This window comes from Tursiops truncatus, chromosome X (genome assembly GCF_011762595.2).
Source record: "Tursiops truncatus isolate mTurTru1 chromosome X, mTurTru1.mat.Y, whole genome shotgun sequence".
NCBI classification, from domain to species: Eukaryota; Metazoa; Chordata; class Mammalia; order Artiodactyla; family Delphinidae; genus Tursiops; species Tursiops truncatus.
Genome location: NC_047055.1, coordinates 4602674 through 4614476, shown reverse-complemented (window position 1 = coordinate 4614476; position 11803 = coordinate 4602674). Strand labels below are relative to the sequence as shown.

General features: G+C 60.3%; 1 protein-coding gene across 1 annotated transcript; it reads right to left on the bottom strand.

The window, feature by feature from the left end:
- Positions 1 to 3356: 3356 nt before the first annotated feature.
- LOC117310408 (melanoma-associated antigen 4-like) lies at positions 3357 to 4412 on the bottom strand. Its single transcript, XM_033849966.2, is given in 1 exon segment — positions 3357 to 4412. A coding segment is annotated over 1 exon segment (801 nt). The 5' UTR covers positions 4158 to 4412.
- Between the last annotated feature and the right edge of the window lie 7391 nt (positions 4413 to 11803).

The following is an 11803-nucleotide window of genomic DNA, read 5'->3' as shown; positions in this document are numbered from 1 at the left end:
GGTCTCCGTGGGTACTTGCCCTTTGAAGGACTTGATCTGGGGCTTCGGCGTGTAGCCTGTCCCATTGAAAGCAGGCATTTCACTGGTGCGCTCCCAGGCCAGCCCTGCTCTCCTTCCCCACGCCCGCCCCTGCCCCCCCTCCCCCCCACCCCCGAGGCCCTGTCCCCGCTGTTACCTTGAGGATACATAGAATGATTTTGTTTGCTTTCAGCTTCGACGCTTTTGAACGGGCCTGCGTGACACGGACTCAGTCCCAAGGAAATTTCCTACTTGCCGACCTAGACGTGACCGGGGGAAGCCCCCGTCCACGTGCATTTGGAAGTAGATGAGGGTCTGGGTGTCGGACGGGCCGAAACGCGAGTGAGAGTCGTCCGTCTTCACCGCAGGTGGGAGGATAGGATGGTGGGTTTGGTGATGCGCGTTCTCTGGCCGTTGTGGGCGACTTTGTCCTTCATAGTCACTGTGTAGCGGACAGAGTGGTACCTTGGAAAGGCCCGTCTGCGAGGATCCTAGGTCCCTGTCCCAGCTCTGCCACTAAGCAGGGTCATCTGCCCTCTGTGAGCGCCACTGCCCTATTTCTGAAAGGGGAGAGCTAAGAGGGTGTGCAGGAGGATCGCCCGAGGCGCCTTTCAGCCTAAGGACTGGCATCCTGGATGGAGCTCCCGGGCCTAGATTCGGGCCTGCTCCCTGGTCTTTATGCTTCTAAACTGGTTTACAAAGCATTCTTCAGGTCAGTTCCTCCTGTAGGGACATGACCTCGGAGGCTGCGAATTGTGGTGGAGGCCGTCGGTGGCTCCTCAGAAGGGGCCCAAAGGCTGGGGCCTCCTTGGGCCCAGCCTGCCTGTGTGGCCTTGCCTGCTGCCCCCTCCTCGGGCCCTCCCTCGCCCCCTGGGTCCCGTAGGAACTGCCTCCTTCCTGGTCCCCCTCCCTGCCAGGTGCCAGCCGGGCCCCGGCAGTGGGTGTGTGTGGCACCGTGGGGTCTTCCTCAGCCGGGTCTCGGGACCCTTCAGCTGGGCAGGCACAAGCCCTGGCGACGTCCAAGGCCTGCCTTTGCCAGCCTCGCCCTCCAGCCCCTGCCCTTGGCTTCCGCGCCCTGATGCCCCCAGCCCAGAGGCCCCCCAGCCGCTCCCCTCCCTCGCTGCCGCCAGGGTCTCGGGGTGTCTGCCAGCGTTAACTTCCCTCCAGTATCTGAGGAGGCTCCTGCAGGGGCCTTATCCCAGTAGGCACTGGGGCCTTACAGTCAGTCCCAGGCAGTCTCAGTCCCTCCCTCCCCGTGGCTGAGCCATGAGCAGCTCAGCCGGCCAGGTTCCCGTTGGACAGGAGGGCCCCAGGGCAGGAGCAGGGACAGGGCGCCGTCACACGGGAAGGTGCCGGGACTGGCCAGAAATGCCGGCCCCTGGCGGTGTCAGCTCTCAACAAGCCACAGACGAGCCCCACACTGTCTCTGCTTCTCCTTGGCACCTTCCTTTCTTGGGCCTGCTTTTTGTCAACTGAAAGACACCGTGTGACACTGAGAAGAGCAGTGAATCGCCAGTCAGAAGGTCAGCCACGGGCTGGGGTGGGTGGGAACAGCGTGGGCTCGAGAGGAATTCAGACCAGGGCTCTGGTCCCCACGCCGTCACTTACCAGCACGTGATCCTGGGAAGATTCCCAAGCCCCGTGGCCTCAGGTTCCTCACCCGTGAAGCGAATGGGTGTGATGAGCCCTGTCTCGGGCTGCAGGGATGTGTGTGAGCTACGTAGAGCAGCTCACAGGGCCTGGCGTCTGTTGGAACTTCGATGATTGGCAGGTATTTCTCATGTTGTTCGGCCTCAGACCCTTCCCCTCTCTCCTCTGGCATTTGGTTGGGCGGTTTCTTGTCCCGGTCGTGTCAGAGAATATGCAGCTCAATAGGATGTGGAAAAGCTAATTAGCCAAACAAGATGTTTCATCAATAAAACTAAGGAAATTTTCCCAGTTAGAGGGTGTGTTAAATTCGGGTGCGGAGGGGTGTTCCCAGCGAGATACGACACGAAGCTCCAGGAAATAGAATCAAGGAACAAGGCTTTGCATCCCTCCCAGATGCTCTTCCATCCAAACCGTTCCTTTGCTTCATTTCAGCCCCACCAGACATCGAGTCCTTGATTACAATTGCCAAAGTACAGTCACGATAATGATTAAAGCTAATTAGCACCTTGGGTTCTGGTTCCCCCAAGAACAGGGGAAAGAGGGCCTGTCCACGGACTCTGGGCATCACGTCAAGGGAGTATGACCGCGTTTCTCCAGCTGTTGCATATATAACACCTACTTCTTCACTATGGTCAACTGCAATGCAACAAGAGCCGGGACCCCTTCCTTCCTGCCCGAGTATGAGATTTCTCTCGGGTTCATCCGTGATCCAGAAGGACACCTCACAGTAATGTCGCATTTCAGACTTTCCCCCCAAACACACCGCCTGCAGGTCTGGCTGCTGCCACCACCCAGCTTCATCACCATCACCTCCCCACAGAAGGAAGCCCCGCTTCCCAAAGCCCCAAACTGCCCTGGCTCGGGGCACTTAACACTCCAGGGCTCGCTCCTGGAGCCCCACCGCCTCGTCCCATGTGGACTTGTTCTGTGGGACTTAGGGGACGTCTCACCACCTTCCTCATGTGACAGCGGCTCCTAGACCATCACTCTACGTGTGAGTGTGTCCTGCTTTTCCTAGCGTTCCCGCTACTAACACAGGGCCTTCCGGAGAGCAGAGGCTCCGTGGAGGTCTGCCGAATAAATAAGCCGGAGAGCAGGGGCCTGCCTTACTCAAATCAGTTTTTTCATACTTTCGTAAATCACCGTGCAAATCCAACTAAACAGAGATAGCTTAGTTTTACAGAATGACAGACAAGCAGGATAAGAAGCAAAAACTCACTACGATTACTTTTATTTTTCTAATTCTTCCCCCGTCTACATTACTGCTAAGTACTTTCACATGTCCAGAGCAGTTCTGATTCCAATTCCGTGTTATCTGCTTCAGGGTCACAAAATGAAATGGGAGATTTCCCAGTCTCTTTTACAAAAGAGCAAAACTCTTGTTCTTAAACTGGGTAATTATAAACACATTCTAATCAATGTCATTCACAAAGTTAGACACTGAAGCTTGTTTAGTCTTCCATTAAACGGAATAACATTTTAAAAACTCCTAAAGAAAACACAGATGATATTCCATGTCATCTTACACAAGAGGAACCCAAAGATGCTACACACCATGTTCCCCCCACTCGCAGGGGCCCTCACTACTTGGAAACTCGACCGCTCTCTCTTCAAACTCAGAGTGAAGGACCAGCCTCACTTGCTACCAGTGAACTTGGGCCTGGAAGGAGCCTGGCTGCTGCTCTGGCTCAGGCTCCCTCTTCCTCGTGGCTCACACCCCCTGCACACAGGGATGGGAAGGACCTGGGATCCAAGCTACTGACCCTGAGCAGATGCTCCAGGACCTGCCACTTGCTGGGCTCCGCGTAGGCCCGGGCACCCCACAGGAACTCGTAGCGGGCAGGGTCGCTGTGGGGCACCTGCCGGTACTCCAGGTAGCCCTCCTGCACCCACACTTTGGTGAGCAGCTCCCTGGGCTCCCCATAGATGCAGGACTCCCTCCCGGCACACACCCCCATGTGGCCGAGCACTCTCCACACCTCCTCCTCAGGGGCTCGGTCACCGAACAGGGTGATCACGCCCAGGACCGGCACCAGGAGGCCGGCCTTGGGCGTGCGCTGCCCGGCCCTCAGCACTGCATCCTAGGTGAGGCCCAGGGTGGGGACCAGGACGTAGGTGCGCTCGCGGGGGTCCACCTCCTTCACGGCCAAGCCAAACGTCACCCTCAGGCACTCGCAAACGAGGCGGAGGACCACGGGGAAGTGGTCCCGATGCTCCCGGACGACCGTACTCAGCATCTCCGCCTCGGAGGTCGGCTCCCCGGTACGAAACTTGACGAGCAGGAACCCCACCAGGTCAGCCATCAGCACAACAAGTGCCTCGCGGGACAAGGGCTCGGCATAGGCGGAGAAGGAGGGGGCGCCAGGGGAGGCGGAGGACGAGGGGGATGCGGCCTCCTCCCCCGCAGCCCCCAGCAGCGGCGCCTCCACCGGACCCTGGGCCGGGACTGGGGCCTCAAGGTCGGCCTCAGGCTGGCGGAGCTCACTCATCTCGACCGGAGGCCTGATCACTGGGGTCGGGCCGCCCACGGGAGTGTGGGCAGGGGACCTCGTACCTGGGGAAGAGAGGGGGTGTGAGCGGCCTCGGCGGAGAAAGGCACCCTGGGCAGCCCTGACAAAGGCCACTTACAGGTCTCGTCTCAAGGGCTGCCCTCGGGCCTCACAGGGGCGCTCCTCCCGGGTGGCCTGTCCCCTGCCAACCTGAAGAAGGAAGTGAGGGGGCTCCTCAGGGTGCAGCCAGCACGGCCCCAGGTTCTGGGGCTGACAGGGCAGTGGGGTGACTTGGGTGTTGTGGGGTCCCCTCTGTTCTGGGAGGGGGAGCCCCTGGGTACACACTCAGGGCACGCACCTCCCCTTGGCTCCTGGCGCTGCCTGGGCCTCCTCTGCTCTGTGCCCTGAGGACACGGTCCTCAGACCTGGGCCTTCGCCTCCCGGTTCCTGGAGCCCCTGTAAGAGGAATGGAGGGCGCACCTCTTGTGTACACTGTGGCACAGCTCTGGGCCTCGGTGCTGGTAGGAGGATTGGGCCGGACTCTGTGAGGTCCCCCCAGTGCTGAGTTCTGGGGTGGGTGGTCCCCTCGGGGTCGCTCGTCGTGCTCACTGTTCCCCTTAAGGGCCTGGACCCTCCCCTTTGCAGGCCGGAGGGGAAACTCAGAACAGGACCCCGAATCTGAACAGAAAGCAGTGAGGGGGCCCCACAGGTGGCCGCACCTGCCCAGGGCCTCCCGAGGGTCCTAGGATGGGGAGATGCTGGGTCCTCACCTCCTCCTCACATCCTGCCTGGCCTCCCAGCGCTGACCACAGGGGCAGGTTTCTGTTGAGGCCCCTGTTCCAGGGCTGGGGGTCTGCTCAGTCCTCCCTCGGGGTCCTGGGAGTCCACCTTCTGTGGACCTGAAGGCTCACCCCTCACACCAAACACCTGACCTCCTGAGGACCCCGACCCAGAGGTCAGGAAACATCTCATCTGCTGACCGTGCTCTGGCGCCTCCAAGGCCCCCGCGGAAGGGCAAAGGATCTCTCCCTGTGTCGGGGTCTAACGTCCTCAGTCCTTCCTTCCTCGCGTGCAGGCTGGACTCTGGGCAGGACCTGGGATTGTCCCGTCTGCCAGTGTGAGTCCCTGCTCCTTATACCAGGTCTCCAGTCTCTCCGAGACCCTGACGTCAGGACGTCAGGACAGGCCTACCGTGCTCATCCCACCCCGGGGCCTCCCACGGCCACCTGCAAGGGCGGTGACCTGGTGGGTCCCTTTTGTCCTCCCTCAGGGTCCCCTCAGTCCTGCCTAAGGGCCCTAACCTTAGTCCGCCAGGGACCTGACATTTTACCCTCTGCCCTCATGAGACCCCGCCCCTTATCCCAGGTCCCCAGCTTCTCTGAGACCCGGAAGTCAGGAAGTGCTGATGTGCTCATCCCGTCCTATGACCTCAAGGGGCCAACTCTGTTCTGGGGTCCACGTTTTCCTCAGTCCTCCCTCAGGGCCCTCACCTTGACTCCACGCAGGACCTGGGATTCTAGCCATAGCACACCTGAGAGCGGACGCTTATACCTGTTCCGAAGCCTCTCTGAGACCCGGATACATAAGTGAGGACTCGCTGCCAAGTGCTCATTCCGCCCCAGGGCCTCCCAGGGCTGAAGGCAGGGAAGGGTATAAGGGTGAGGGTCTGACAGAGACTGTGGAGCCGGTATAAGGGGCGGGGTCTCAGGCGGGCACAGGAGAGAATCCAGGTCCTGCGTGGAGCCAAGGTGAGAGCCCTAAGGGAGGACTGAGGGGAGCCTGAACCCCAGAACAGAGTTGGCCCTGGGAGGCCATAGGGCGGGATGAACAAGTGTGGCACTTCCAGACATCCGGGTTTTAGAGACGCTGGGGAGGGCGTATAAGGGTCGGGGTGTCTGGTGGGCACGGAAGAGAATCCCACGTCTTGCGTTGAATCAAGGTGAGGGCCCTGAGGGAGGACTGAGGGGAGCCTGGACCCCAGAACAGAGTTGGCCCTAGGAGGCCATAGGGCGAAATGAGCACATGCAGCACTTCCTGACATCCGGGTCTCAGAGACGCTGGGGAGGGGAGTATGGGGCGGGGTCTCAGAGAGGCTAGGGAGGGGGTATAAGGGGCGGGGTGTCTGGTGGGCACAGGAGAGAATCCCAGGTCCTCCGTGGAGTCAAGGTGAGGGCCCTGAGGGAGGACTGAGGGGAGCCTGGACCGCAGAACAGAGTTGGCCCTGGGAGGCCATAGGGCGGAATGAGCACGTAGAGCAGTTCCTGACATCCGGGTCTCAGAGGCGCTGGGTTGGGGGAGCACGGGGGCGGAGTCTCAGAGAGGCTGGGGAGGCAGTATAAGGGTCGGGGTGTCTGGTGGGCACGGGAGAGAATCCCAGGTCCTCCGTGGAGTCAAGGTGAGGGCCCTGAGGGAGGACTGAGGGGAGCCTGGACCCCAGAACAGAGCTGGCCCTGGGAGGCCATAGGGCGGAATGAGCACGTCCAGCACTTCCTGACATCCGGGTCTCAGAGACGCTGAGGAGGGGGAGCACGGGGCGGGGTCTCAGAGAGGCTGGGGAGGCAGTATAAGGGTCGGGGTTCTGGTGGGCACGGGAGAGAATCCCAGGTCCTGCTTTGAGTTAAGGTGAGCGCAGTGAGGGTGGCCTGAGGGGAGCCTGGATCCCAGAACAGAGTTGGCCCTTGGAGACCATAGGGCGGGAATGAACAAGTGCAGCACTTCCTGACATCCGAGTCTGAGGACCCCCTGGAGAGGGGAGCACGGGGCGGGGTATCAGAGAGGCTGCAGAGGGGGTATAAGGGGCGGGGTGTCTGGTGGGCACTGCGGAGAATCCCAGGTTCTGTGTGGAGTCAAGGTGAGGGCCCTGAGGGAGCACTGAGGGCAGCCTGCAGCCCAGAACTCAGTTGGCCCTGGAAGGCCGTCACGTGCAGCACTTCCTGACATCCGGGTGTCAGAGAAGCTGGGGACCTGGGATAAGGGGCGGGGTCTCATGAGGGCAGAGGGTAAAATGTCAGGTCCCTGGCGGACTAAGGTTAGGGCCCTTAGGCAGGACTGAGGGGACCCTGAGGGAGGACAAAGGGGACCCACCAGGGTCACCGCCCTGGCAGGTGGCCGTGGGAGGCCCCGGGGTGGGATGAGCACGGTAGGCCTGTCCTGACGTCCTGACGTCAGGGTCTCGGAGAGACTGGAGACCTGGTATAAGGAGCAGGGACTCACACTGGCAGACGGGACAATCCCAGGTCCTGCCCAGAGTCCAGCCTGCACGCGAGGAAGGAAGGACTGAGGACGTTAGACCCCGACACAGGGAGGGATCCTTTGCCCTTCCACGGGGGCCTTGGAGGCGCCAGAGCACGGTCAGCAGATGAGATGTTTCCTGACCTCTGGGTCGGGGTCCTCAGGAGGTCAGGTGTTTGGTGTGAGGGGTGAGCCCTTCAGGTCCACAGAAGGTGGACTCCCAGGACCCCGAGGGAGGACTGAGCAGACCCCCAGCCCTGGAACAGGGGCCTCAACAGAAACCTGCCCCTGTGGTCAGCGCTGGGAGGCCAGGCAGGATGTGAGGAGGAGGTGAGGACCCCAGCATCTCCCCATCCTAGGACCCTCGGGAGGCCCTGGGCAGGTGCGGCACCTGTGGGGTCCCCTCACTGCTTTCTGTTCAGATTCGGGGTCCGTTCTGAGTTTCCCCTCCGGCCTGCAAAGGGGAGGGTCCAGGCCCTGAAGGGGAACAGTGAGCACGACGAGCGACCCCGAGGGGACCACCCACCCCAGAACTCAGCACTGGGGGGACCTCACAGAGTCCGGCCCAATCCTCCTACCAGCACCGAGGCCCAGAGCTGTGCCACAGTGTACACAAGCGGTGCGCCCTCCATTCCTCTTACAGGGCTCCAGGAACCGGGAGGCGAAGGCCCAGGTCTGAGGACCGTGTCCTCAGGGCACAGAGCAGAGGAGGCCCAGGCAGCGCCAGGAGCCAAGGGGAGGTGCGTGCCCTGAGTGTGTACCCAGGGGCTCCCCCTCCCAGAACAGAGGGGACCCCACAACACCCAAGTCACCCCACCGCCCTGTCAGCCCCAGAACCTGGGGCCGTGCTGGCTGCACCCTGAGGAGCCCCCTCACTTCCTTCTTCAGATTGGCAGGGGACAGGCCCACCCGGGAGGAGCGCCCCTGTGAGGCCCGAGGGCAGCCCTTGAGACGAGACCTGTAAGTGGCCTTTGTCAGGGCTGCCCAGGGTGCCTTTCTCCGCCGAGGCCGCTCACATCCCCTCTCTTCCCCAGGTACGAGGTCCCCTGCCCACACTCCCGTGGGCGGCCCGACCCCAGTGATCAGGCCTCGGTCGAGATGAGTGAGCTCCGCCAGCCCTGAGGCCGACCTTGAGGCCCCAGTCCCGGCCCAGGGTCCTGTGGAGGCGCCGCTGCTGGGGGCTGCGGGGGAGGAGGCCCGCATCCCCCTCGTCCTCCGCCTCCCCTGGCGCCCCCTCCTTCTCCGCCTATGCCGATCCCTTGTCCCGCGAGGCACTTGTTGCGCTGATGGCTGACCTGGTGGGGGTTCCTGCTCGTCAAGTTTCGTACCGGGGAGCCGACCTCCGAGGCGGAGATGCTGAGTACGGTCGTCCCGGGAGCATCGGGACCACTTCCCGTGGTCTACAGCCATGCTTGCGAGTGCCTGCTGCTGGCGTTTGGCTTGGCCGTGAAGGAGGTGGACCCCCGCGAGCGCACCTACGTCCTGGTCCCCACCCTGGGCCTCACCTGGGGATGCAGTGCTGAGCGACTGGCAGCGCACGCCCGAGGCCAGCCTTCCCTCTGCTGGTCCTGACCATGGTCACCCTGTTTGGTGACCGCGTCCCTGAGGAGGAGGTGTGGGGAAAGCTAGGCACCCTGGGTTTTGTGGCGGGAGGGAGCTGCTCACCGAAGTGTGGGTGCAGACGGGCTACCTGAAGTACCGGCAGGTGCCCCACAGCGACCCTGCCCGCTACGAGTTCCTGTGGGGTCCCCGGGCCTACGCGGAGGCCAGCGAGTGTCAGGTCCTGCAGCATCTGCTCAGGATCAATAGCATGGCTCCCAGGTTCTTCCCATCCGTGTCTGCAGGGAGTGTGAGCGATGAGGAAGAGGGAGCCTGAGCCAGTGCAGCAGCCAGTCCCACGTCCAGCAGCTTCTCCCGTGGGGCAGGAAGGGGGGCTGCTCCTTCACTCTGAGTTTTGAAGAGGGAGCGGTCGCCTTCTAAGCAGTGAGAGCCGGGCGAGTTGGGGGAAGCCGGTGTGCAGCATTTTGGGTTCCTGTTGTGTATGTTGACATGGACTTCCATGTCTGTTTCTTTAGGAATTTTTCAAATGTTGGTTCTTTGAATAGAAGACTAAACAAGCTTCAGTGTCTAACTTTGTGTATGGACGTTAATCCCACAGGTATTTGCACTAATTCAGTTCAAGAACAAGAGTTTTGCTGTTTTGTAAGAGAGGTTGGGAAATCTCCCAGTTCGTTTTGTGACCGTATACAAGATAACAGGGAATTGGAATCAGAACTGCTCTGGAAAGGTGGAAGTACTTAGCAGTGATATAGATGGGAGAAGAAATAGAAAAATAAGAGGTCATTGTTGTTCCAATTCTTGCTTCCCTGTCTTGTCTGTCATTCTGTAAATAAAACGAACTATCCCTGTTGAGTTGGATTTGCGCGGGTATTTTTAAGAAAGTAGGGAGAAGGTTCATCTGCGTCAATAAGCCCCCTGCCCACTGGCTTGTTTATTCCGCAGACCTCCACGGAGCCTCTGCTCTCCGGAAGGGCCTGTGTTAGTAGCGGGAACGCTAGGAAAAGCAGGACACACCCACACCTAGAGTGATGGTCTAGGAGCCACTGTCACATGAGGAAGGTGGTGAGACGTCCCCTAAGTCCCACAGAATAAGACAACATGGGACGAGGCGGTGGGGCTCCAGGAGCGAGCCCTGGAGTGTTAAGTGCCCCGAGCCAGGGCACTTCGGGCCTTTGGGAAGTGGGGGTTCCTTCTGTGGGAGGTGATGGTGATGAAGCTGGGTGGTGGCAGCAGCCAGACATGCAGAGGGTGTGTCTTGGGTTGCAGGGGAAAGTCTGAAATGGGACATTGCTGTGAGATGTCCTTCCGGGTCGTGGATAAAGCCGAGAGAAGTCTCGCCCTGGGGCAGGAAGGAAGGGGTGCTGGCTCTTGTTGCATTGCAGTGGGCCACAGTGAAGAGGTAGGTGTTTCATAGCCGCCATCTGCAAGGATTTCCAGAGAAATGAGGGTCTTGCTCTTTGAAGCCCTGCTCGGTATTCCCGGGGCTGGCCCTCCTCTCCCTGCCCTGGGAGAGCCAATTACCAACTGTATGGAAACGACCATTTTAGTCACCTGGAGTTTCCTTTGGCCACTTGTGAGCAAGGTCTAGATTTCAGTGGGATGAAATGAATGAAAATAGGGGGTTTGAAAGAAGAGAGGCTGCCGAAGTGGAAAGGAGTCGCCGTGTGACTGGAATCCTGGGAGCTTCGCGTGAGCTGCACCCAGCTGGGGAAATCACCACCCTTCCCTCCATGCCGACAGACACACACACACACACACACACACACACACACACACACACACACATCCAAATTGAATAATAAATCCTCCAGGAGTAAAACACACAGAACAGCAATTTTGACTGTTTTCTATTCCGTTTCCTATGGAGCTGCAAATTCTCTGAGATGTCATGAAAAAAAGCAATTCCAGAGGGGAGAAGGACAGAGTCTGGGATCAGAATAATACTAGAAATAAGTCCTAGCCACTAAGAAGCAACGTCCGCCAGTGTCCCCGCGTTCAGGCAGGTGCAGAAATATGTCGGCATCAGAGACCCACAGGTTTGGGCTGTGACCTGGCATCGAAAGGAAGGGGCAACTCCTGGGCCTAATGGGATTGGGAGGTCACTGCAGTGGGAGGTGCAGACGGCGCCGGGGGCTAAAGAGGCAGCCCTCCCTGCTGAGCGCCGTACGACAACGTGAACATTACGTGGGATCCTGGATTTGAAGCACCTGCCATATAGCAGGTGGGCACTTGGAAAAGGTGGAGAATTTCAGGGCAATGGAACCTGCTCAGACACTCCTGCCGGAAAAGAAGGGGATTTTGTCATCACAAATGGTAAGCACTCCCGGGGGAAAGCAGGATTCCTAGTGCCCGTTCGTGCAGTGAACTGACTGATGGGGGGCAGTGCTAGCCCAGGGACGGCCGTGGCAGGCGGCGCAGCAGCGGCCGGGACACGCCAAGAGCGCCCCAGGGACATTCAGGGAGACACTTTTCAGGGGGGCAGCAGCGCCCTCCCCAGTAGACTCTGGACGAGCACACATCACCCCGGCACACAGCCAGTCCTGACCAGGGCGGCGCAGGGCACACGGGAGCTGCTGCCCATCAGCGGGAAGCTCTGACGTTCTCTACGTGCGCTGAGCCTGCCCCCTGAGGGGCTGGTGTGAGTTGTCTCAGCCGTGGCCCTGTTCCCGAGAAGCCCCCATTCCCCAGCCCCAGCTAACGTCTGCTCTGAGCTCCAGCCTCCTTGGCAAAGGGCTGACCTCCTGCCTGGCTCTCGCCTACCCTCCTCTGTGGCAAATATCGCCGGCTGCTGCTTTAGGGGCCTTTGTGAGCAAGTGCGGGGCCCGGGCCTGTGCCTGTCCGTGGTCCCTGAGCTG